This window comes from Furipterus horrens, unplaced genomic scaffold (genome assembly GCF_987537825.1).
Source record: "Furipterus horrens unplaced genomic scaffold, mFurHor1.1.pri manual_scaffold_7, whole genome shotgun sequence".
NCBI classification, from domain to species: Eukaryota; Metazoa; Chordata; class Mammalia; order Chiroptera; family Furipteridae; genus Furipterus; species Furipterus horrens.
This window is the reverse complement of record NW_028327177.1, coordinates 50,748,969-50,775,361: the sequence shown is the minus strand read 5'-3', so window position 1 is coordinate 50,775,361 and position 26,393 is coordinate 50,748,969. Positions and strand designations below refer to the sequence as shown.

The 26,393-nt window shown below is 40.9% G+C and overlaps 1 protein-coding gene across 3 annotated transcripts in view; it reads right to left on the bottom strand.

The window, feature by feature from the left end:
* ATP6V1H (ATPase H+ transporting V1 subunit H) overlaps positions 1-26,393 on the bottom strand; it is a 165,526-nt gene that overhangs the window by 28,515 nt on the left and 110,618 nt on the right. For all 3 annotated transcript variants that reach the window (XM_090283699.1, XM_090283701.1, XM_090283700.1), the window contains one exon: positions 22,866-22,979. In XM_090283699.1, the coding sequence (XP_090139825.1) occupies positions 22,866-22,979 (114 nt within the window). The remainder of the gene's footprint in view (positions 1-22,865; positions 22,980-26,393) is intronic.

Sequence of the window (26,393 nt, the reverse complement as noted above, 5' to 3'; positions counted from 1 at the left end):
CAACTACCTCCCTGATCCTTCAGACTTGGCTCGAGCATTGCCTCACCAGGAAACCTTCACTTTTGAAGGCCCAGGGAAGATGAGGCACAGTTCCCAAGCTCCTATGACACCTATTCATACTACTGTCATAGCCCTCATGACACCACACTGAACCTGTGTGCTGTGCCTTTATTTTCTATTTCATATCTCTATTTTAGCACATATTGAAGTATCTAGTAAGTATTTCTGTCCATGCCTAAATTAGAGACAGGGCGTGCTAGTAACAGAGATAAAATCCTCAACTGGGAAAGTAACTAGATACAATACACTAAAATGTTTTCTCATAAGATATTTATGGGCTGTTTAAGCAAGCTCGGAAAAACTGTCATCCAAGAGATATTCCCATTTCAAGCATCTACGAATACTTAAACCTTCAGGAAAGTGAGGCAAGAAGTTTCTGAAGGTATGAGAAGTACAGGGAAATGTTCTAGAGCTTTGCCAGTGTGTCAGCGTAAGAAATATAATATTATAGGAACTTCTGGCCCTCTTATTAACACTTTGGTACCTTTTTACAGAATTAATTTTTTAAAAAACTATAAGCCAGGGCTGGTAATTAACTTCATTTAATTCATATAAGGGGTTTAAATTTAGGGTTGGTACATACTGAACCACTGTATATTTCTTTTAAAATAAAAATTTAATTAAAATTCAATTAAAGAACATTTACATCAAAAGCTGTCTTTTTGAAGGTATCAGGCTTACCACTTCAAGTTTTCAGTGGTGACAAAAACATGTCAGTTCATTTATGTTACCCATGAGATCTTTTTCCCCATCAAGATGTAACATCTGGGTGACATAAATAAACGGAAGCTAAGAAAATAATTCAAAAAAACTCTTGGACTAGTGAATATTAAGTTTGCTTAATCTTTAATTTTTAGCATACTCTATTTTATTGAGGTAAATTTGATTATTTAGAGCATGTACATGCACACACACACACACACAGCCCATGCAATGACAAATGTAACTGCCCTGACTACTAAAAGGAAAAGAAGAAAAGCATTTAAAAGCTAAGCAAGTTGGTTCATTTTTCTCTGCCTCTCCTTAAATACAACTTTTCTTTTGTCTATGCTTGCTTAACCAGTCCTTCAGAACCCAATCCACATATCTGTATTATCTAAAAATTGATCCTACTCAAACAAAACCATAACATGAACTTCATCCACAGATATGTACGTACTTATTCTTTAGTCACATGCACCTATGTATGAAATCTGAATAGACTTTTTATTTAATTATAAAGTACATAGAGTCTGTTATCCATCAGTAGTTTTATTTTCTTTACTGTAGAAATGCCTATTATCTACTTCCTCCAAAGGTTTATTTAGACTGGTACTCTACAATAATCTAAGATTTATGTTATGCTGGCATTTCTAAATCAATTGTAATTAAGTGATATATAATGTCCAGAAAAATAAGAAGTTAGTACAGCCTCAAAACATCTCTAACTAGCAAAGTAAAAGCAATAGACTGGGAGACCCAGAGCTGTTCAAGTAATATTGAGACAACAGCTATGAAGAATTTCTTTTTACTTGGAACTGGTTTTAATATATGTATTTTTAAATCAAGCAATATTTGGTTTTTAAAAGTACCCAAAACAACTTCCGGCCAAGATGGAGGCATAGACTGACACACTCTGTCTCCCTCCACAACTAAGAAGGACTAAAACTACTGCAAAACCAGAAATAACCAGAAGTTCCAGAAAATAAAGCTACATGGAAGTCCAACATATGAAGTCATAAACAAGCGGTGCTCATCCAGACGGGTAGGAAGGGCAAAACAACGGCTGAAAGAACGAACTGAGCTGGAGGCGGCAGCTGCAGCAACGAGCAGCGGGACCCAGTAAGCAGAAACCCACATTTGGGGGTGAGGAGAGAAGCACCTGGGAGCTAGCCCCGGCTGCAGACCAGACCCATTGGCTCAAGACTCCAATGCCGGGAAGGCAGACCCCCAGTGTCTCGGACCGTGAGGCTCGGACGGCATGGGGACCGAGGAGGAGGGTCCCGGTCTCTCAGCAAAGAGTAACAGCACGAATCCATCTTGGACCCCCGCCCCCATGCAAAACGCCACAGTGTGGTGAGAAAGGTTGCCAAGTTGTGAGGAGTATATGAGGCTCCGCCCAATATAGCGTAGGAGGTGTGACAGCGCCCCACCCAAGAAGGAAAGATAAACAAAATGGTCAGAATGGCAGAATTAATGATTGAAATACCAATCATGAAGCTAACAAAAAAGCAAATAAAGGACTTGACCGATGAACAAATAGAGAATCTTTCTGAGGCTCAATTCACAGCTATAGTCATAAGGCAGCTTACAGACCTAACAACGGGACTTAATCAAGACAGGAAAGAAATGAAGGATAGTCCTGCTGAAATGAACAAAAATACATACAAGACAAGTGGTGAGGAAGGGAAAGCCAGGGTTCAAATCAAGAAATCAAAACATAGGGAGGAAGAAACAGTCAACCAGTGCAGAAAGAGGAAACAAAAAGTGAGGAACATGAGGAGAGGCTCAGAAACCTATGGGACAGCTATAATCGAAAGAACATTCGAATTATAGAATTGCCAGAGGGTAAAGAAAAACTAGAAATTGAAAAATTATGTGAAAAAACAATGAAGCAGAACTTCCCTAACTTGGGGAAGGATATGGACTTACAGGTCCAGGAAGCACAGAGAGTTCCAGATAAAATGGACCCAGGGAGAACCACTCCAAGACACATTATAATCAAAATGTCAAAAGTTAAAGATAAAGAGAGAATCTTAAAAGTAGCAAGAGAGATGAGAAGAACCATGTACCAAGGGGTCCCAATTAGACTATCAGCTGACTCCTCAAGGGAGACCCTGCAGGCAAGAAGGGACTGGCAAGAAATATTCAAAGTAATGAAAATCCAAAACCTACAACCACGAATACTCTATCCAGCGAAACTGTCATTCAGAATAGAAGGGCAGAGAAAATGCTTCCAGGACAAAATAAAACTGAAGGAGTTCATTAGATCCAAACCACTATTATATGAGATGTTAAAGGGACTGGTTTAGAAAAAGGAGGATCAAAACTATGAACACTAAAATGAAAACTGTATCACAAGAAACAACAACAGAAGCTAGGGAATTGAAACAAAGGCAAAGTAAATAGGCAACGAGAGTGGAAAAAGGACTATAGGTATGGGGAGCATATTGGAGGGAGGTCAGCAGGGAGGGGGAAGGGGGAAAGGGAGGGAGATGGTACAGAAATTAAGAAGCATAGCAGGAGGGAATGGAGAAGATAGGAAGAGGTGGAGAAGAACTATATGCACAACCAATGGGCATGGACTAAGTGGGGGGAACAACTGGAGTTGGGGGTGTCACAGGGTGGAGAGGGGCAGAGGGAAAAGAAATTGGGACAACTATAACAGCATAATCTTTAAAACTAATGTTTTTAAATACCCAAAACATACACCCTTAAAGACGTTTTCAAAGGTTCTGCCACTAAAAGTGTCATAAGAATAATATGAAAATTTCCAGACACCCAAAAAGAACATAATTTTCCAAATTATTCTGAAAATGTTAAATCTGGAACTGTTATACGTTTATTAAAAATCATAAGAAGTGTTTTTAGTAATATCATTATTAGTAATAAAAAGTTAAAATTTACTATAGGTTTTTTTCTTCTATTTAGTTCATAACTATTTTAATCACTGTATTTATGGCTGCACACTAACAGAATAGCTAAGATATGCTAAGCAGATATAAACCTCAGAGAACAAAGCAGTATCATCCATACCCTTCTTTGGTGAGTTCTTTTTCCATTATTTACTTACACATAAAATATATACAGAGGGAAATACTCTTAGAATCCATTTTTCTTCTTGAAGTAAGTGTGAAAAAGAAAAAGCAACAAAGAGAAAATCCTACATGAGAACCTCTACTTACAAAATTCAGTGTTTCTCATTACAAGTCAGAAGGAAATGGCAAAAAATATTTCAAGGGATGAAAAACAAAGGCCTACAACCAAGATTACTCTACCAAGCAAAGCTCTCTTTCAAAATGGAAGGTGAAATAAGGAGTTTCCCAGACAAAAGAAGACTAAAAGAATACATCTCCACCAAACCAGCATTGCAAGACATTTTAAAGGGAATGCTTTAAGAAAAAGAAGAAAAAGTGAGAGGGAGAGGAACACAGGTACAAAGGGAAATGAATAAATACATGTCAACAATAACCTTAAATGTAAATGGATTAAAAGCTCCAATCAAAAGACATAGGGTAGTGGAATAGATATGAAAACATGACCCACATATATGCTGTCTTTATAAGAGACACACTGCAAAACAAAAGATTTACACAGACTGAAAATGAAGGGATGGAAAAAAGTATTTCAAGCAAACGAACATGAAAAAAAAGCTGGGGTAGCAATATTTATATCAGACAAAACGGATCTCACAACAGAAGCCATAAAAAGAGATGAAGAAGGACATGTCATAATACTTAAGGGAACAATCCATCAAGAAGATATAACCCTGGTAAACATATATGCACCCAACACAGGAGAACCCAAATACATTAGGAAATTCTTGGTAGACTACAAAAAGGATATCAACAGCAACACACTCATAGTAGGGGACTTTAACACCCCATTGTCAACAATGGACAGATCTTCGAGGCAAAGAAACACCAAAGATATTGAGGAACTGAACAACACTCTAGATCAAATGGACTTAGTTGATATATATATAGAACTCTTCACCCTAAAGAAGCAAAATATACATTCTTTTCAAGTGCACATGCAACATTTTCAAAGACAGGCCACATGGTAGGACACAAAACAAGCTTTAACTAATTCAAGAAAATTGAAATTATATCAAGCATCTTCTCAGATCACAAAGCCATGAAACTGGAAAACAACCTCAAGGAAAAAACTCAAAGACATTCAAATCCACAGAGAATGAATGACATGCTATTAAATAATGAATAGGTTAACAATGACATCAAGGAAGAAATCAAGAAGTTTCTAGAAACAAATGATAATGAACACACAACAGCCCAAAACCTATGGGACACAGGGAAAGCAGTCCTCAGAGGAAAGTTCACAGCATTACAGGCCTATCTAACAAGGATAGAAGAGGGAATTCCAGCCAAGATGGAGGCCTAGACAGACACGCTGGGTATCCCTCCACAAATAAGAAGAAATACAACTACAGTATTCCCTCACTTATCATGGGTATTATGTTCTAGACCCCCCCCACAAAGTAGGAACCTTACATTTATTCTACTCTCTTAAACCTACATAACTTTAAAAATATATGTATACAGTACCACAAAATACTGCGATATAGCCAAAAATCCACCATAAATAAATATAATATTTTTTAAAATCCCGCGATACAGTGAGGCCACGATAAGTGAACCGCGATATAGGGAGGGACTACTGTACCTCAAAAGTAGAGACCACAAGAAGTTCCAGAAAATAAAGCTGCATGGAAGTCCAACAAACAAAGATACAAAGAAGAAATACTCATCCAGTCAGACAGGAGGGACGGAGCTGGGGTGGAAAGGACGTGGTATGGTGGTGGCGGGAGGCTGGTGGAAAGCTCAGTCACACATTTTAAAAAGTGGGGAGAAACACCTAGGAAGCATTCCCAGCTCCTGACCAGACCATGCAGCTCACGGTCTCAGCGCCAGAGAAAATCAAGCCTCATTGATTCTATTTGTGCAAAACAGTGGGGATTGGGGCAAAGGAAGAAACTGCTGGTCTCTCAGCAGGCTCCACTTGTTTAAAGGGTGTCCACGATCCTAGAACATTCGCAGGCCCACCCACTCCAGGAACGACAGCCAGGGCAAGAGCTAGAGAGGTGCCAGTCCCATATGAAAGTGGGAGAAGTGCCTGGAAAGGGGGCAAGTGCTGAGCAAGCAGCATTGTTCCCTCTCAGACCCCTCCCCCCATATAGCACAACAACATGGTAAAATGAGTCACCCTGTACTGATGAATCCCTAAGGCTCAGCCCCTTACAACATAACAAGAACAACAGCTCTACCTAAGACACAGAGGCAAACAAACACAGGAGCTTGTCAAGATAAAGAGACAGAGAAGCATGGCCCAAAAGGGAGAAAGGATCAAGGTTCCAGTGGGAGAACTAAGCGATGGGGAGATAGCCAACCTAAAAGATGCAGAATTCAAAACACTGGTGATAAAGATGCTCACAGGCTTGACAGATATACTGCAGTACAGCAAACCCATAAGGGAAGAAGTGAAGGGTATGCTAAGTAAAACGACGGAAAATCTACACAAAACCAATGGTGAAAGGAAGAAAACTGGGATTCAAATCAGTGATTTGGAACATAAGTAAGAAAAACAGTCAACCAGTACAGAAAGAGGAAACAAGAATTTTTAAAAATGAGGAGAGGCTTAGGAACCTCTGGGATAACTTGAAATGTGCCAACATCCGAATCATAGGGGTGACAGAAGAAGAAGAGGAAGAGTGAGAAACTGAAAGCTTATGTGAAAAAAATGAAGGAAAACTCGCCAAATTTGGGGAAGGAAATAGACATACAAGTCCAGAAAGGACAGCGAGTCCCAAACAAGAAAGACCCAAATAGGGCCACACCAAGACACATCATAATTAAAATGCCAAAGGTTCAAGATAAAGAGAGAATCTTAAAAGCAGCAAGAGAAAAGCAGAGAGTTACCTATAGTCTTATAGCCTATAAGACTATCAGCTGACTTCTCAAAAGAAACTTTGCAGGCAGGAAGGGACTGGCAAGAAGTATTCAATGTGATGAAAAGCAAGGACCTACCACCAAGATTACTCTACCCAACAAAGCAATCATTTAGAATGGAAGGGCAGATGAAGTGCTTCCCAGACAAGGTAAAGCTAAAAGAGTTCATTATCATCAAGCCATTATTGTATGACATGTTAAAGGGATTTATTTAAGAAAAAGAAGATCAAAACTATGAACACTAAAATGACAATAAATTCATAACTATCAAGAACTGAATCTAAAAAGTAAAAACAAAACCCAACTAAGCAATCCTGAATAGAAACAGAATCATAGGTATGGGAATCATTTGGAGGGTTATCAGCTGGGAGGGGGAAGGGGGAGAAATTGGGAAATGGTGCAGGGATTAAGAAGCGTAATTGGTTGGTACAAAATAAACAGGGGGAAGTTAAGAATAATATAGGAAATGGTGAAGCGAAAGAACTTATATGCACAACCCATGGACATGAACTAAGGGGGGGTGGGATTGCTGGGTCAAGTGGGGTACTGGGCAGAGGGGAGCAAAGGGGATAAAATTGGGACTACTATAACAATATAACCAATAAAATATACTTATAAAAAAAAGAAGAGAAGAATCCCAAATATAAAATCTAGCCCTACAGCTACAAGAACTAGAACAACAATAACAAATAAAGCCCAGAGTGAGTAGAAGGAAGGAAATCACCCAGATAAGAGCAGAATTAAATGATATAGAGTCTAAACAAATTCAAAAGATCAATAAAATTTGGAGCTGGTTCTTTGAAAAGATTTTTAAAAATTGACAAGCCTTTAGTCAGGCTCATGACAAAGAAAAGAGGACTGAAATAAACAAAATCAGATCGAAAGAGGAGAAACCAAAACTGACACCACAGAAATACACGACAAAGAAAGAAAACTACAGGCCATTATCGCTGATGAACATAGATACTAAAATCCTCCACAAAAAATTGACAAACCAGATCCAACAACACATTAAAAAGATCATACACCAAATCAAGTGGGATTCATTCTAGGGATGCAAGGATGGTTTAATACTCGCAAATCAATAAATGTAATACACCACATAAGCAAAATGAAAGTCAAAAACCATATGATCATATCAATAGATGCTGAAAAAGAATTTGCTAAAGTACAGCACCCAGCATACACTCAGCAAAATGGGAATAGAGGGAGCATACCTCAACATAATAAAGGCTATATATGAGACACCTAAAACCAACATCATACTCAGTGGACAAAAACTGAAAACATCCCCCTGAGATCAGGAACAAGACAAGGATGTCCACTCTCTCCACTTCTATTCAACATAGTGTTGGAAGTTCTAGCCATAGCAATCAGACAAGAAAAAAAAAAAAAAAAAGGCATCCAAATTAGGAAAGGGGAAGTAAAACTGTCATTATTTGCAGATGCCATGATGGGAAAAATCAACATCATTAAAATGTCCATACTACCCAAAGCAATTTATAGATTCAATGCAATCCTTATTAAAATACCAATGACATTTTTCACAGACCTAGAACAAATACTTCAAAAATTTATATGGAACCAAAAAAGAGCCCGAATACCAACAGCAATCTTGAGGAAGAAGAACACAGTAGTAGGAATCACGATACCTGATACCAAACAATACTACAAGGCCACGGTAATCAAAACGGTCTGGTACTGGCATAAGAACAGACATATAGACCATGGAACAGAACAGAGAGCCCAGAAATAAACCCAGGTTTATATAGTTAAAGAATATTCAACAAAGGGGGAAGAAAAGTAAAATGGAGTGAAAAGAGCCTCTTCAACAAATGGTTTTGGGAGAACTGGACAAGGACTTGCAAAAATATGAAACTAGACCACTAACTTACACCATACACCAGAATAAACTCAAGATGGATCAAAGACTTAAATGTAAGCCATGACACCATAAAAGTCCTATAAGAAAACTTAGGCAGGAAAATTTTAGATATCCTGCATAGCAACATTTTCACTGATATATCTCCTAAGGCAAGGGAAATAAAGGAAAGAAGAAACAAATGGGACTACATCAAACTCAAGAGTTTCTGCTCAGCAAAAGAAAACATCAGCAAGATGAAAAGAGAACCAACCATATGGGAAAACATATTTGCCAATGATACCTCAGACAAGGAATTGATCTCCAAAATATATAAAGAACTTATACAACTCAACACCAAAAAGACAGACAACCCAATTAAAAAATGGGCAAAGGACCTGAACAAACACTTCTCCAAAGAGGACATACAGAGGGTCCATAGGCATATGAAAAAATGCTCAACATCACTAGCCATCAGAGAGATGCATATAAAGACCACAATGAGTTACAACTTTACAGCATTCAGAATGGCCATCATCAACAAACCAACAAACAAGGGCTGGAGAGGATGTTGAAAAACGGGAACCCTAGTGCACTGTTGGTGAGAATGCAGACTGTGCAGACACTACGGAAAACACTATGGAATTATCTCAAAAACCTAAAAAAGGAACTGCCTTTTGAACCATCGATTCCATTAATAGGATTATATCTGAAAAATCCTGAAACACCAATTCAAAAGAAGTTATGCATCCCTACAGCAGTGCTATTTACAATAGCCAAGTGCTGAAAACAACCTAAATTCTTATCTGTAGATGAATGGATCAAAAAACTGTGGCACATTTACACAATGGAATACTATGCAGCAGAAAGAGAAAAGGAACTCCTACCATTTGAGACAACATGGATGGAACTAGAGAGAATTATGCTTAGCAAAATAAGTCAAGAAATGAAAGACAAATACCATGTGATATCACCTAATACAGGAAACTAATGAACAGCACAAAAAAGAACAAGAAAAATTGAACCAGAGGCATGTAAACAAGGAACAGATTAATAGTTACCAAGGGGGAGGTGGAGAGGGAGAGAAGGGGAGTCAGTAGAGAAAGGGTCTAGTCAAGGAACTAGTATAAATAACCCACGGACATGTACAACAAGGCAGGGATTGACGGTGGGAGAAGAGGTGGGCTGGGTAAGAGGGGAGCAATGGGGGAAAAAGTGGGACAACTGTAATAGAAAAACAATAAATCAAAATACATATTTTTTAAAATATGTTTTATTGATTATACTGTTACAGTTATCCCAATTTCCCTTCCCTCTGCTCCCCTCCACCTGATTGCCCCCTTCCCTTCAGTTGTCCCCCCCTTTTAGTCCATGTCCATTGTTTGTGCATATAGTTCTTCTCAACCTCTGTCTACTCCATTCCCTCCTACTATGCTTCTTAATTCCTGTACCATCTCCCTCCCTTACCCCCTTAACCCTCCCTGCTGACCTCCACCCAATATGTTCCCCATACCTATAGTTCTTTTTCCACTCTCATTGCCTATTTAGTTTGCCTTTCTTTCAATTCCCTAGCTTCTGTTGTTGGTTCTTGTGATGCAGTTTTCATTTTAATATTTTTAAAAAATCAGTGTTTCTTTCATGAAGTCTTGAGCTATCTGTATGCATATCTTGTTGCTTCTGAATTACAAGCTGAGTACAGTTAAAATGATTCTGTAGGAGAAAAATTATGACATTTTATGATGTTAAAATTACAAAGTATAAACTGGGGTTATATATAAGAGTTCTCTAGAGTGAGTTGTCATTTTTTAGTATATTCTGTCAAATCCATGAATATAAAAAAAAAAAAAAAAAATCCAGTGCTGCTCAAAAGAACAAAGGGCATGCCAGGAACACACAGTGGGTACAGGAAGATCAGAGAGCTACGTTTCAGGAGCGCTGTGAGTAGGCATGACCTGCTCCAGGCCCCCTGACCTGAGGAGACACCCATGTGTGTCAACCATCCCCTAGCAACTCTATTCTGATCCATTACACAGGGGAACAATTTTTAACATAATTCCTGTTGAGTTCGATTTTTAAGCTGTTTTAGACTTAAATAGGCATGCTGATTTCAAAACTGCAGTTAGTTTTCTTCTATTATGTCAAGTTTTTTCTGTACAGCTTATTTTAATGCGACCACTCTAGGCTGGATTGAACCTGGATCGAGGGAAGCATTAGTGCTCTCCTACTGCCTGAGAGCAAACCTCCCTCAAGTGGGGAGGGGTTGGGGATGACCTTGGAGACAAGCGACAGGTTCATACTTGTCTAGGTTATTCAGTTTTACATGAGTCAGTGTGGTGAGAGGTTGTATGCCGCTCTATATAGTGAATCATATTCCAAAGTGTAGTCCGAGTTCTTGTCTGTATACGTACAAGGAGTTAGAATTTATTTTTTTATTTACATACATACTTATTTCCTTTCCTTTAGATCATGTCTGTCTCTGCTATTTTTTGTCGTAAGTGCCTAAACAACCCTGATTTGTTTTGTTATCTGTGGCAGTTTCACCATTCCCAAAGGACAAACATCAGCGCATTTGTTAGGCAAACCTGTTTTGCATATTTTAAAGTAAAACTTGGTGATCAAGATAAGTCTTGGGTCCCTCACAATGTGTGCAAGCAGTGTGTCGAGAGTTTATGGATGTGGATGAAGGGTCACGTGATAAATTGCCATTTGGTACACCTATGGTTTGGCGAGAGCCCAGAGATCATTCGGGTGACTGTTACTTTTGTATAGTGAAAACGTCAGGAAATAACAAGAAAAATAAATGTAAAATAGAGTATCCTAGTTTACCATCAGCTATACGCCCAGTGCCAGTTTTCATTGAACTACCCTCTTTCAAAAAACAGGAGTATGGTGAAGAACTAAGTGACAGCAATGATGAAGATTTTGAAACTGAAGATGGCTCCTTTCGTAAGGGATTTGGCCACGAGTTGAATGATTTGGCATGAGATTTGGCACTGTCCAAAAAGGCTTCAGAACTCCTAGCATCAAGACTGCATGAGAAAAACTTGCTTCAAAAAGGAGTGAATGGATCCTACTTTCAATCAAGAGAAAGTGTGTTTCTGTAGTACTTTTGAAGTGACAGTGGCTTTGTATATTGCCATAACATACATGGTTTAATGGAGGAATTGAAAATTCCAATCTATAATGCAACTGAATGGTGACTGTTCATCGATAGCTCAAAGTGGAGCTTGAAGTGTGTCCTCCTCCACAATGGCAATTTATTTGGTGCAGTCCCAATTGGCCATTCAGTTTGTTTTTGTGAAGAACATGAAGACATAAAGAGTCACTGATCTGCTGCAATATCACAAGCACAATTGGATCATCTGTGTTGACCTTCAAATGGTCTGCTTCCTTCTTGGTCAGCAACACGGATACACCAAGTATCCCTGTTTTCTGTGTATGTGGGACAGCAGAGCTCATCAGAAGCACTGGGTGGGGTCGAATTGGCCTCCAAGATCTGATCTCAAACCTGGTGATCCAAACATTCTATATGAGCCACTTGTTGACAGAAAGAACATTCTATTCCCACCTCTGCACATAAAATTGAGTCTCATGAAGGAATTTGTTAAAGCTTTGCCAACTAAAGGAGATTGTTTCAAGTAGCTCATTTTGGCATTTCCTGTCATTTGAAAAGGTAAATACCTTAATATGTATGTTTGGTAGCAGAACTTTACTACTTGTACACAATTTGGCTTACAGTAACAATATACAGTATTCCTTCACTTATCGTAGGTATTACGTTCTAGACATCCCCCACCCCCGCCAAGATAGGTGAAAATCCACGAAGTAGGAACCTTACATTTATTTTACTATTTATGTATATATTTTAAGGCTTTATAAACCCTTCCCACACACTTATAAACCATTTCCAGTCCCTTATTAACCTTTCCCACTCCCTTATTAACCTTTTCCACACTTTTATAAACATTACTTATGCTCTTAAACATATTCTACACTCTTAAACCTATGTAACTTTAACAACATACATATACAGTACTGAAAAATCCCACAATATAGCAAAAAGTCTGCAATAAATAATTAAATATAATATTTTAAAAAATCCCGTGATACAGTGAGGCCACGATAAGTGAACCACAATATAGAGGGACTACTGTATAGCCTTTATATGAATAACATGACTCTAAATAAACAGTATATTCAGGTAATTTTTTCTTTATTTTCCTTTGTATGTACATTTTGTATGATTTAGGAGACAAAGGGAAGGTATCCTGTAACTTAAAAAGTTGATGTGATAGAGAAAAACAGGTCATTTTTGGATCCAGATGTCAAAAGTTAATCAAAAACAAGTGTCAGAACTAACTCAACAAAAATTGTGTTCCCCAGTGAATCAGAGAGGGTTATTTATAATCCATTTTTCCATGCAAATACAGATGTCAAATAGAAGAGGAGAAACACTGGCTACTCTATGAAGACTGGTAATATATGGAAATAATTTTAAAATTAATCATAAAGTTGTAAAAAATTATTTCTACATGATATATAACTCTGTACTACATGTTATATACAACAGAAATAAACCCATGTAGATTATCAAGAAACATTATATTTAAGTCCTTAAAACAAAACCAAATATCAACATCAGCCTGCGAACCAAGTGTCGCTGGTACGATTCCCAGTCAGGGCACATGACTAGGTTGCATGCCAGGTCCCCAGTTCGGGGCGCGAGTGAGAGGCAACCACACAGTGATGTTTCTCTCCCTCTCTTTCTCCTTTCCCCTCTCTCTAAAAATAAATAAATAAACAAAACAAACAAATATCAACATCAAAAGATAGCCCAGTTCTGTTATTTTAAAAAGTACCTAATTTATGCTTAAAATGTAATTCTGCCTTATACTTAAAAATAATTTTCGTGACTTCCAGCCAAGATGGAGGCTTAGACAGACACGCTCGGTCTCCCTCTACAACTAGAGAGGAATACAACTACTTCAAAACAAAAGATAACTAGAAATTCCAGAAAATAAAACTACACGGAAGCCCAACGAACAAAGTTATAAACCAGCCACGCTCTTCAGGCAGGTAAGAAGAGCGAATCGGGCAGTGCTGTTTGCGGTACCGCCAGGGACAGCGGCAGGGAGAGCAATCCCGGCTGCAGTAGAACCCCGGCAGCTCGTGACCCCAACGCTGGGAAAAGCAGCCACCACATTGCCTCGAACGGTGAGGCCTAGAGGGCGGGAGGACGAATCTTGGTCTCCTGGCGGAAAAACTGCAGGAATCCATCTTGGACCCCCGCCCCCACACAAAGCACCACGGCGCTGCAAAATAGGTTGCAGATCGCCACCGGTTGCTGGGCAGTGACGACAAAGCGCCACAGTGCGGCGAATAAGGTTGCTGGACCGCCACTGGTTGCTGGGTAGTGACGAGTACACAGGCACTGCCCCCTATAGCCGGCCCCAGAATGCAAAACACAGATTTGTCAAAATGAGGCTGACAACTATAGAAATCCTGGTAGCGCAGCTCACCAGGCAACAGATGAAGAATCTGACAGATGAACAAATAAGAAACCTGTCAGAGGCTCAGTTCAGGGCCTTTGTTATCAGGTGGCTTACAAAATTAACAAACGTTCTGGAAAAAGATGAGAAAGGATTGAAAAACACTCATACTGAAAAGAACAAAACCACATACCAGACAGATGGTGAGGAAATAAAATCCAGAGTTCAAATCAACAAACTGGAACATAGAGAAGGAACAAACAGTCAACCAGTGCAGAGAGGGGAAACAGGAAGCAAGGAAAATGAGGAGAGGATCAGCAATCTCTGGAACAGCTATAAGAGACCGAACATAAGAACAATTGGTTTGCCAGAGGGCGAAGAAGATGAACTATAAATTGAAAAATTAAGTGAAAATATAATAAAGCAGAACTTCCCTAACTTGGGGGAGGAAATAGACTTACAGGTCCAGGAAGCACAGAGAGTTCCAGAAAAACTGGACCCAGGGAGAACCACTCCAAGACACATTATAATCAAAATGTCAAAAATTAAAGATAAAGAGAGAATCTTAAAAGCAGCAAGAGAGATGAGAAGAACCATGTACAAAGGGGTCTCAATTAGACTATCAGCTGACTTCTCAAGGGAGACCCTGCAGGCAAGAAGGGACTGGCAAGAAATATTCAAAGTAATGAAAATCCAAAACCTACAACCACGAATACTCTATCCAGTGAAACTGTCATTCAGAATAGAAGGGCAGAGAAAGTGTTTCCAGGACAAAATAAAACTGAAGGAGTTCATTAGATCCAAACCACTATTATATGAGATGTTAAAGGGACTGGTTTAGAAAAAGGAGGATCAAAACTATGAACACTAAAATGAAAACTGTATCACAAGAAACAACAACAGAAGCTAGGGAATTGAAACATCATCATCGGCAGCCGTCCGTCTCGAGAGACGATGGCGTAGCTTCTTGAGAGTCTATCTGCACCGCCGAGAATGGCTGTGCAGTCCGATTCGGGAGTGACAATCCCTGCCGCACTTGGTACAGGTGAAGGCAGATGGCTGTTGTTGCTGCTGTTGACGCTGCTTCCGCCTCGATCTTTTCTGGACCGCCTCCTCGTTGCGTGCAGCCTCTGCGCGTGACGCACCTTGCCTGACCGCGAGCCTCCAGGCTAGGCGGTCATCTGCTTGAACTTCCCATGTGTTGAGATTGATGGAGCATTGTGTCATGTCCTTTTTGCAGATGTCTTTGAACCGCAGTTTTGGGCGCCCTGTCATCCTCTGGCCTTCTGCTAGCTCGCTGTAGAGGAGGTCTTTGGGAATACGGCCTGCATCCATTCTTTTGACATGGCCGAGCCACCTGAGGCGTCTCTAAGAACTGCATGCAAACTGCTCATGTTGGCTCGCTTCAGCACCTCGGTGTTGGGGACCTTATCCTGCCAGGCGACATGCAGGACGCGTTGCAGGCACCTCATGTAGAAGCTGTTGAGTTTCCTTTCGTGCCTTGTGTAGGTGGTCCACATCTCGCTGCCATAGAGGAGAGTGCTGAGTACGCAGGCTTGGTTGGTAGATGCGCAGTCTGGTTTTCTCAGTGAGGCTGGAATTGTTCCACACTCGCCGGTTCAGTCTGGCCATAACTGTGTCTGCCCTGGCGATTCTCTGGTTGACCTCCAAGTCGACTGACAGAGAGCTCGAGATGGTGGACCCGAGGTAAGTGAAGTCGTTGACAACCTCCAGGGTGTATCCGTCGATGGTGATGCATGGGGGAGTCCCCGTGCCTTGAGCCATAACGTTCGTCTTCGTCAGGCTGATGGCTAGTCCGAACTCCTTGCATGCGTGGGAAAGGCAAGTGACTAGCTGCTGGAGTCCCTCTTCGGAGTGTGATGTCAAGGCTGCGTCGTCGGCGAAGAGCATCTCACGGATGAGCACCTCTTTGACTTTGGTCTTGGCTCGTAGACGGGCCAGGTTGTAGAGCTTGCCATCGGATCTGGTGTGAATGAAGACACCCTCGCTGCAGTCCTTAAAGGCGTATTGGAGGAGCATGGAGAAGAAGATTCCGAACAGCGTAGGCGCGAGGACGCAGCCCTGCTTTACTCCGCTGCTGACTGGGAAGGCCTCAGAGGTTGCGCCGTTGTAGGACACCGTGCTGTGCATGTTGTCGTGAAAGGACATGACCACAGCAAGCAGATGTGGTGGACAGCCAATCTTCCGTAGCAAGCTGAAGAGTCCGCTTTGACTGACCAGATCAAACGCCTTCGTGAGGTCGATAAAGGCGAGGTAGAGTGGTTTATGCTGCTCATGACACTTCTCCTGCAGCTGGCGTAGGGAGAAGATCATGTCCACTGTTGATCGGCCAGCTCTGAAGCCACACTGGGACTCTGGGTAGACGCGGGAAGCAAGGGTCTGCAGGCGGGCAAGAGCGACCCGGGCGAATACTTTGCCGACGACGCTGAGGAGAGAGATGCCCCGGTAGTTGTTGCAGTCGCTGCGGTCTCCTTTGTTCTTGTACATGGTGATAATGTTGGCGTCTCTCATATCCTGGGGGATGTAACCCTCCTTCCAGCAGAGACAGAGTAGATGGTGGAGCGGCTGTAGCAGGACTGGTTTCCCGCTCTTTAGGATTTCTGGAGGGATTCCGTCGCTTCCTGGTGCTTTCCCGCAAGCGAGGCGGTCGATGGCTTTGCCGAGCTCTGCCGCAGTAGGTGGGGTGTCTAGCTCCTCCATGACTGGTAGGTCTGGGATGGCGTTAAGAGCAGTGTCTGTTACGGTGTTCCTCGTCGCGTACAGCTCGAGGTAGTGCTCGGTCCACCGCCGCATTTGCTGTTCCTGGTCAGTGATGACCTCACCTGTCTTGGACTTAAGGGGGGCGATCTTGGAGGGGATTGGGCCTGTTGCCTTCTTGATACCCTCATACATTCCTCGTGCGTTGCCTATATCGGCGGCTTCCTGGATGCTTCTGCACAGGTTTAGCCAATAGGTGTTGGCACAGTGGCGGGCGGTCTTCTGGACTTTGTTCCTGGCAGCCCGTAGAGCTTGAAGTGTACTGGGAGTGGGCGTGGCCTTGTAAGCCAGTAGGGCCTTCCTCTTAGCCTCGATCACGGGTTCCATTTCTTCCCAGTGAGCCTCGTACCAGTCAGCGTTCTTCTGCTCTCTCTTCCCGTAAGCAGTAATGGCGGAGTTGTATATGGCGTCGCAGAGACGTGGCCAATTGGATTCGATAATGTCATCTGCCGCCGTTCCCTCGCCGAGTGCATCTTCCATCCTGTTGATGAATTGCTGGGTCTTAACTGGGTTGCTGGCACAACTGGTGTTGATGCGTGGGCGACCCTTCATCTTGGAGTGGTGCAACCTCTTCGGCATTATGCGCACCTTGCTTACCACGAGGGCATGGTCCGTGTCGCAGTCTGCACTGTGGTAGCTGCGGGTGAGGAGGGTGCTGCCAATATCCGTTCTTCTGGTGATGACGAGGTCAAGCTGGTGCCAGTGGCGGGAGCGGGGGTGCCTCCATGACACCTGGTGGATCTCTTTGCACTTGAAGAATGTGTTTGTCATGCACAGGCCGTGGTGACACAAAAGCTCAAGCAGTCGCTGACCATTCTCATTGATCTTTCCTCTCCCAAAGTTTCCGAGGCAGGTGGGCCAGGCCATGTGGTCGGCTCCTACTCTTGCGTTGAAGTCTCCAAGGAGATAAAGAGCGTTACTTCTGGGGATCTTGGATAACGCTTCGTCCAGTGCATGGTAGAACTGTTCTTTCTCTTCGGTGGTGGCGCAGAGGGTTGAGGCGTACGCGCTAAGAATGCTGACTGGGCCGAAAGTTGTTGACAATCGGAGGGTAAGTAATCTCTCTGTGCCTCCTGTGGGTGGCTCTATGGAGTTAACAAGCGTGTTCTTCACAGTGAACCCAACACCGTGCTGTCTTGGTTGGTCCGGAGACTTCCCTTGCCAGTAGAAGGTGTAGTTGGTTTCTCTGATAGTTCCGTTGTCGGCCAACCGGGTCTCCTGTAGAGCCGCAATGTCGATGTGTAGTCGTGCCAGTTCCCTGTCGATGACGGCGGTTTTCCTGGCACCATTGATCCACGGAAGGTCTGCAGTAAGTCCGGGACACATGGTCCTGATGTTCCAGCTAGCGAGGCGAAGAGCTGGAGGCTTCTTTCTTGTTGTTTGCTTGGAATTGCCTGGCTGGTTTGGCTCAGTGGATTGAGCGTCGGCCTGCGAGCTAAGTGTCGCTGGTTCGATCTTCCAGTCAGGGCACACCAGAGAAGGAAAACTCTGACTCCAAAAAACCTCCGCTGCCTTGCGGCATACCTCTTCAGGGGAAAGGCTAAGGAGAAGGGAAACTCTGACTCCAAACCTCCGCTGCCTTGCGGCATACCTCCTCAGGGGAAAGGCTAAGGGAGTAAACCCCGACAGAAAATCCAGAGCCGGAGTCCCTAAGGCGGTTTGACGTTGTAGTCAACACCGGCAACTCCTGCGGCGCACCTGAAGCCAAGCTGTATTGACTCTGTCTTTCCCCTTTGATCCTTCAGCTGCGAAGAGAGGGGGGTTCTGCTGCATGGGCAACAGCTGGCCCTCCATATCACCCTGCCCAGGCTTTGTAGATTCACTGGAGAGGACACTCCAGCGTCATCGCAAGATGTCGACTCAACACGGGAGGAGCCAGATACCGGTTATAAGCTCATCCGATTGGCGAAGGAAACGAGCGCCAGGGGTCTCCTCTGACGGTGGGAGAGGTCATCGCGCCTCACTGGACAGCTACCGCCCGCCTCAAGCTGGGCAGACCCCAGCCAATTAGGTGCCGTCTCGCCATGGCTCGCCTGCCCCACTGGGTGCGTGGGGATCAGAGAGGCGTCTCTTGAAAAGTGGGCCACAAAACACTCGCACCAGGAATTGAAACAAAGGCAAAGTAATAGGCAACGAGAGTGGAAAAAGGACTATAGGTATGGGGAACATATTGGAGGGAGGTCAGCAGGGAGGGGGAAGGGGGAAAGGGAGGGAGATGGTACAGGAATTAAGAAGCATAGCAGGAGGGAATGGAGAAGATAGGAAGAGGTGGAGAAGAACTATATGCACAACCAATGGACATGGACTAAAAGGGGGGGACAACTGGAGGGAGGGAGGCCACTGGGTGGAGGGGAGCAGAGGGAAGGGAAATTGGGACAACTGTAACAGTATAATCAATAAAACACATTAAAAAAATAAAATAAAGATAATAATAATTTTCCTATAGTAAAAAAAATTTACTTTATATCCAAAATTATAATTTATTCCAATAAATAGACAGTTTAGGATTAATGTAGCATCAAATGTCTAAAATCATTTATTATAGAAGAGAAAAAAAATCAAGAATGTTTTAGGAATATTTTTAGCTCAGCTGAGGAATAAAACAATGACTACAGATAATGAGTAAAAGTGCCATGGAAAGCCTGCTGCTGCCGCTGTCATTCAAGCAGTGTTGGGGGGGTTTTGTTGTTGCTGTTGTTAAATATTTATCTAGTTATGTATCTATTTACCTATTTATTTATTTTTGTTCTATTACAGTTGTCCCATTTTTCCTCTGGACAGGGTTTTATGTTACTTATATCCATGATTATATTTTAACTATTTTCTACTAAAATATATCACATATAAAAATTCACTGCAATTAAATAAAAACAAACAATGTTAGGAGGACAGAAAGTCAACTGTGTTTTCATGTTTTTATTTGGTGTGAAACATCTTAGAAAACCAGTATTATATTTTAGGTAATAAAAGCCTCCATTTGGGGTGAGCAGAAAAGCAGTCTTTACCATGATTTAATGAAGACAACTTGGTTACCTGCATAAAGATTTTGATTCAAAATCCTTTTACATTTGGGGATAGTGCCACTAAAGATTTGCCTTCCAAATAGTATTCTATTTGGTCTCATATTGATCAAAGGTAAAATAAATTGCTATTACTTAAGCAATTTTCATTCTCTGGCACAAACAGCTAAAGAATTATATATGTCATAACAAAATCTACAGGTCACATGTGAATTCTAATCTTTTTTTTTAATGAAAATTCCTTTATAAAGAAAATATTTAAAAAGCACTGACATTACTTGCTTGTCCATTAAAGGAAATTTATTATAATTAAAATATTAAACTTAAAATAGCTTGGCACATAATTAGCAAGGGAGGCTATTCTCTCATCAGCCAGTCAATGATAAAGAGTAAATAAACCAGTTTCTGGCTATATAGATGTTTACTTTTCCTTTTGTACATGTACATCAAAAAATATACCGTGAGACTAAATCAAGTTCCTAAATTCAAGGAAAAAAATCAAATTTTAAATGTTTTACCTTCAATGTGTAATCATGTAAAAACAAAAATTCTCAATCTAAAAATTTCCTCTTTTAGTAGAGGGAAAAGGTCAACATCCTATTTCATATCTATCTTTTTTTTCACATCAGAAATATACATTTATAAAAACAGCTAAACCCAATAATATATTCAGGAAAAAGAACTATTAAAATTGTGTTTTATCAACAAAACAAGAATTTTATTTCATCAACCCTAATTTCAACAAAAAGGGAAAATAAAACTGTTTCACAGAAACTTTAGAAAAACATCTGGCAAATATAAGTTCTCTTGTTGCAACAGCCTCATAGTCTAAGTGCCAACATTTAAAAAACTAATTTCATGAAAGAGACATAAACCAAGAGAGAAAAGATTAATAAATAATTTACACTGAAAAATGTGACTCATGCTGAAGTGCAAAAAGGGGGGAAATCCAGTGGAGTACTATGTATTTTACTGACAGACTTCCAAGTTTTTTCCTGCTACTAAAGAGATAAAAACTATTTTGAGTGCTCTCTGCTTTGATACCATTCTTCCCGCACAAAGTAAAAATGTTTTCAGCCTATCAAGTGCTGCCAGCACTAACTCTGAAATCTACTCCAAGTCCATCTACTTCTTGTTATCTTAAGTTTTATAGTAGTAGTTCAAGATACTAACCATCACTATTTCAGACCACAACGAGAACCTCCTAAAATGGTATTCTTGCTTTCACACTTTCCCCTGTACAATCCATTCTCCACAGGGTAGCCTAAGCAATCTTTTTAAAACATGAATCTTGTCATTCCCCTGTTAAAAATCTCTCAGTGGTTTCAACTCATCTTACAAGAGTCAAATGACAGCCTATAAGACCCTATGCAACTGGATCTCTGCCAGCCTGTCCTTGCCCATTTTTTTCACGCTGGCCTCATTCCATCCTTCGATTTAGTTTCTCATCCTTGGCACTACTGACATTGGGCAAGATAGTTCTTTGTTGTGGGGACTGTCTTTGCATTGTAGGATGTTTAGCATCATCCTTGGCCTCTACCTACTAAGTGCCTATAGCACCATCACCCTCAGTTTTCACATAAAAATATGTCTGCAGACATTGCTTTCAAAGAAGTCAAGCTCATTCCTGCTTCATGTCTTTTACCCTCTCACTTTCTCTATCTGAAATAATTACCCCCAATATATGAACTGTATAACTGGTTCCTTATCATTTTTATCTTAGCTTAGCTGTTTTGGCCTACTCAGGGAGGCCATCTCTAATCATACTAAAGTTGCCCCCACTTCTATTATAGTTACAGCCCAGCACTTAACAGAGTATAAACGGCTCAAAAATAATTTGAAAGAATATAAAAAAGTCATTATTTATAAAAAATGCTTAAGTGGAAAAATCATAATATTTAATATATACAGTATTCCCTCACTTATCGCGGGTATTACATTCCAGACCCCTCCCCCCGCGAAGTAGGAACCTTACATTTATTCTACACTCTTAAACCTACGTAACTTTAACAACATGTGTATACAGTACCGCAAAATCCTGCAATATAGCGAAAAATCCATGATAAATAATTAAATATAATATTTTTAAAAATCCCGTGATACAGTGAGGCCGCGGTAAATGAACCGTGATATAGAGAGGGATTACTGTAATAATACCACAGCAGCACTTGGATAATCTCCTATACTGTATTTGCTGCATCTCTCAAATGTATACATTCTAATGTACCATTAATTCTTTCTGGTAGTGTTATTGTCAGTTATAGAGAATGTATACTTGTTCATTGTGTATTAACAAAAACAGTCCAATGCTAGAGCATGCTTCTATAGAATGGGGAACAGAGAGGCACTTGAATTTTTCAGAATAACATCCAACCTACAGCTAAAAATAGACACAACAAAGGGAATCCTGCCATCATGTACTCAAATGGTGCACCATTACATCTGAGCAGTCAGTCTTTAATTTATCTTGTTCTAAGTGGGCATGCAAAGGTCAATGATTTTGATTTTTTTAGAAAGACAGAAAAATATAACTTCAGTTATTTCAAAAGCAAAATGCCACAATGAATTCAACGTGAGAGTTAAATCGTAATAGATCAATCACTTTGTGTTTTCATGTGAACTGGTAAAATCCAGTCAGGTGAACCATAGGTTGAAGAGTTAACCTTGAAAAATTATAGTCTCTAATCAGTTTAGCCCAACTGGATTTCCTTAATTCCAAAAAAAGACTGATTCACTTATGTCACAAGAGTTGTTTTAGTTATTTCTGGAGTTGTGTTTGATATAGGTACTTTGAGTATATATAAGTTTCTTCAGAACATTAATACAGTTTTTCAAATTATGTCACTGCTCTGAATTGCTAAAATATATTTCTTGATATTTAAAAAATATCACTGATTTTAAAATCATTCATCAGAGCATTTACATTAGAACTTTTGGACAAATGTGATCTCGCAGACCAGTGTGTGAACGGGAAGAAAAAGCCAGCACATACCAGTTGTGCACCATGAGTTTCTGCACAGCCAGAAGAGCGTTGTAGCGAACCTGCTGGTCTTCGTGGTGCATGTGGTTCATCACCAGTTGCTTCCCACCAAGCTGTTCAATAACCCTGCGAACAGAAGCCACTTTGTGAAGATACTGCAATTACTTTCAAATTCATGCTGTTAGCAGAAAGCCTAATTCCCAAAGAGCCAAAGAATTTTAAAAAGAAAAGTTACAACATAGGTAGGTAAACCAACATGTATCTTTTTTATATCATTTCCTCTACTTTTGAATTTCTAATGATAAATCTAACTACTAGTCTCATTTCCTAATCCAGGCAAATATCATCTACTTGGGTATCTCATGTAGTATTCTAGATTATCCCTGGCTGGTTTAGCTCAGTGGATTGAGCGTCGGCCTGCGAGCTAAGTGTCGCTGGTTCGATCTTCCAGTCAGGGTACATCAGAGAAGGAAAACTCTGACTCCAAAAAACCTCCGCTGCCTTGCGGCATACCTCTTCTGGGGAAAGGCTAAGGGAGTAAACCCCGACAGAAAATCCGGAGCCGGAGTCCCTAAGGCGGTTTGACGTTGTAGTCAACACCGGCAACTCCTGCGGCGCACCTGAAGCCAAGCTGTATCGACTCCGTCTTTCCCTTGGATCCTTCAGCTGCGAAGAGAGGGGGGGTCTGCTGCATGGGCAACAGCAGACCCTCCATATCACCCTGCCCAGGCTCTGTAGCTTCAGCTCCACTGGAGAGGACACTCCAGCGTCATCGCAAGATGTCAATTCAACACGGGAGGAGACAGATGCCGTGTCACTCCCGTGTCGGACTGCACAGCCATTCTCGGCGGTGCAGATAGACACTTAAGAAGCTACACCATCGTCTCTCGAGACGGACGGCTGCCGACGATTCTAGATTATAGTTTTCTAGGTAATTGAGCATTAACTTCTTTAGAACCAGTATTTCTGGCTTGTTTAAAATCAGTATGCTGAACATCATCTAATATCCATAACAATATCAGATCAATATTAAGTCCACCAGTTGCTGTACCGTGGAGAGATGTGGGCTCAAGTGAAGACAGCAGGGAACACAGCGTTAACAAGCACCCAGTAGAAGCCATGTTAATTTCCTGATTTTTAAGATACCTGCTCTTTCTTGTAACAATGAAATATGCCAAATGGCCTCCTGGGCATTCCAACAGAGGAGAAAACTCTTCCTGTCAAAAGTACCAAGATGACTGACAATTACATTGCTTTCTATCACTGCATCTGCTAACACCCTGAAAAATCCAGCTACCACAGATGTGAAAGTAAAGTGAAAATGGTTATTTGCTTCGGGAATGGAAAGAGGTTCTCTGCTCCTTTGCAAGGATGTGGCTGCGGATAGAGCTGTGGAATTTCTTAACTCGAGCACAACAGTGTAAATTCTCTAGTCTATACTGCCTAGTGGGAGATATAACTATTTCATAGTCAGTGACAAGTGACATCTTAATGCAATAGGGCTTTGGCGATTTAAGACAACCTCACAGATGGGTGGATGGGGATCAGAGGTGACAGAGAGGCTTTTATTTTTATACCTTTTCATAGTTTACTTTTTAAAGCATCTTTTTAAAAAAGACAAAGTACTGAACTGAAAAAAGAAAGGTACAGCATAATTTTTACCAAACATTGAGTGCTTGTTATTTGCTAGGTATTGTGCTTTTAAAACATTACTTTAACATATCAGCTCTGCTCTGTATCAGATATGTTACATTAGGGAAGTCATTTAATTGTGTAAATTTCTTCCTGCCAAATGAGGATAACAAGGATGCCTCATTTATGGTGCCACTGTGAAGACTAAATAAATGATGTAAAGCCCATGTCTACTGCTATGATGATGAGGAAGAGGAGGATACAGGGGCTGCTCCCCTTCAATTCAGTCAAAATGATCTTTCCAAAAATCTGAATTACCGCTTGTCCTGCTGAGCCCTTTGAGTGCCAACATTGCTGTGAGCGACGCTGACAAATTTTCCCAAAAGTGCCAGCATCGCTCCCAGCAACTCTTTTTTCGATGGCTATAAATGTAAATAACAATGAAATAATTCGTATTTTATGTTTCGTTCTCTTTTTTTGTACCTCAGGTTATATATTGATATAATTTTTTCTCATGTTGATCCAAAGTTCAAATTACACATGGCACACAAAGGGTTAAAACAGTGGCTGACAAGGCCCTTCACAGCCTGGCTTGGAGCCCCTCTCTTGCTTCACAGAACATGGCCATACATCCTGTACTCTTACACTATGACTCCACTTGCCTCCTTTCAGGTCCTCCGGCCACAGGGTCTTGGCCATGCTGTTTTCTCTTCCAGAAGCTTTCCCTCTATGCTTCATGTAGGTAACTTCTATTCATCTTTCAGATCTTGATTTAATTGTCACTTCCTCAAGACAGCCTTCTCTCCGCCCTATTACACTCACCCAATATGCCCTTTTCATGGCACTATGCCTCTCTCCCTCATTATATTCATCTAAGTGTCAATTTTGTACCTGAATGATTATTTTAAAAGTATTAAATTTGTCTCCCCATTATACAAGAAGATCCATGAGGGCCAAAACTCTGCATTGGTTTTGTTTACCCTATGTTTCCAGGGCTAAAGGCAGAAGGCACCCATCAAATACTGATGAATTTTATTATTATATGAGTATGTACTATATTAATACAAATTAATATATATTGTCATCCAGTGTCAAAATATCATTGTTAAAGGACAAGTAAGCCTTCAAAAAAAGACAGATCTTTGCAGCAATACTGCCTAATAATCCTCCTTTAACGAATACAGCATACTAAAATGCCAAATAATAATAGTAGCAAATATTCACATGTCACTTACTATCTGCCAGGTACCTGTCTTAGTATTTTCCGTTACTAACTCTTTTAAGAGTTGTACCTAGGATGTCCATGGAGGGAAATAATAAAAAAAAACAGAGATTGAAAGAAAAGTATACAAATGAGGAGTAACACTCAGGAAAATGAAAGTCACATGTGCTTAAAATTATCCATTGCCACACTAGGAAATATTGACTTGCCCAAGCTGATGAACTATTTAACTAAACAAAGGTTTACTCTTTGTAATCACATTAATTTTTTGAATTGTTATCATAACTAGATAAATGTATACATGTATGTAACAAGATAATGATATGAAACTCCTTTTGCCTCAATTTCAAAAGATATCAGACACTAAAGTGAATCTGTGAGAGAACAACACATGCAAAATTTACAAAGAATCTAAAAATTTCTAATCTCCTTAAGGAATTTTATTGAAAATATTAAAGGATCCAGGGCAGGGGAAGGGGATTTGTGATATTCTATGGAGGGCACCAGTCTACAATGTAGGTTCCTGCCTTACAAAGAAGAAAAAGGCGGTGATGGCTTCTAACGCCCTGCCAAAGAAGTCACATGCAGAAATTGGTGTATATTCCTGCAGTTGGGAGGACAGTGGCCTGTGCCTGAGAGTGGCACAAGCCTAAGAAGTCACAGCAACCAATAGCAGCAAGGTAGAG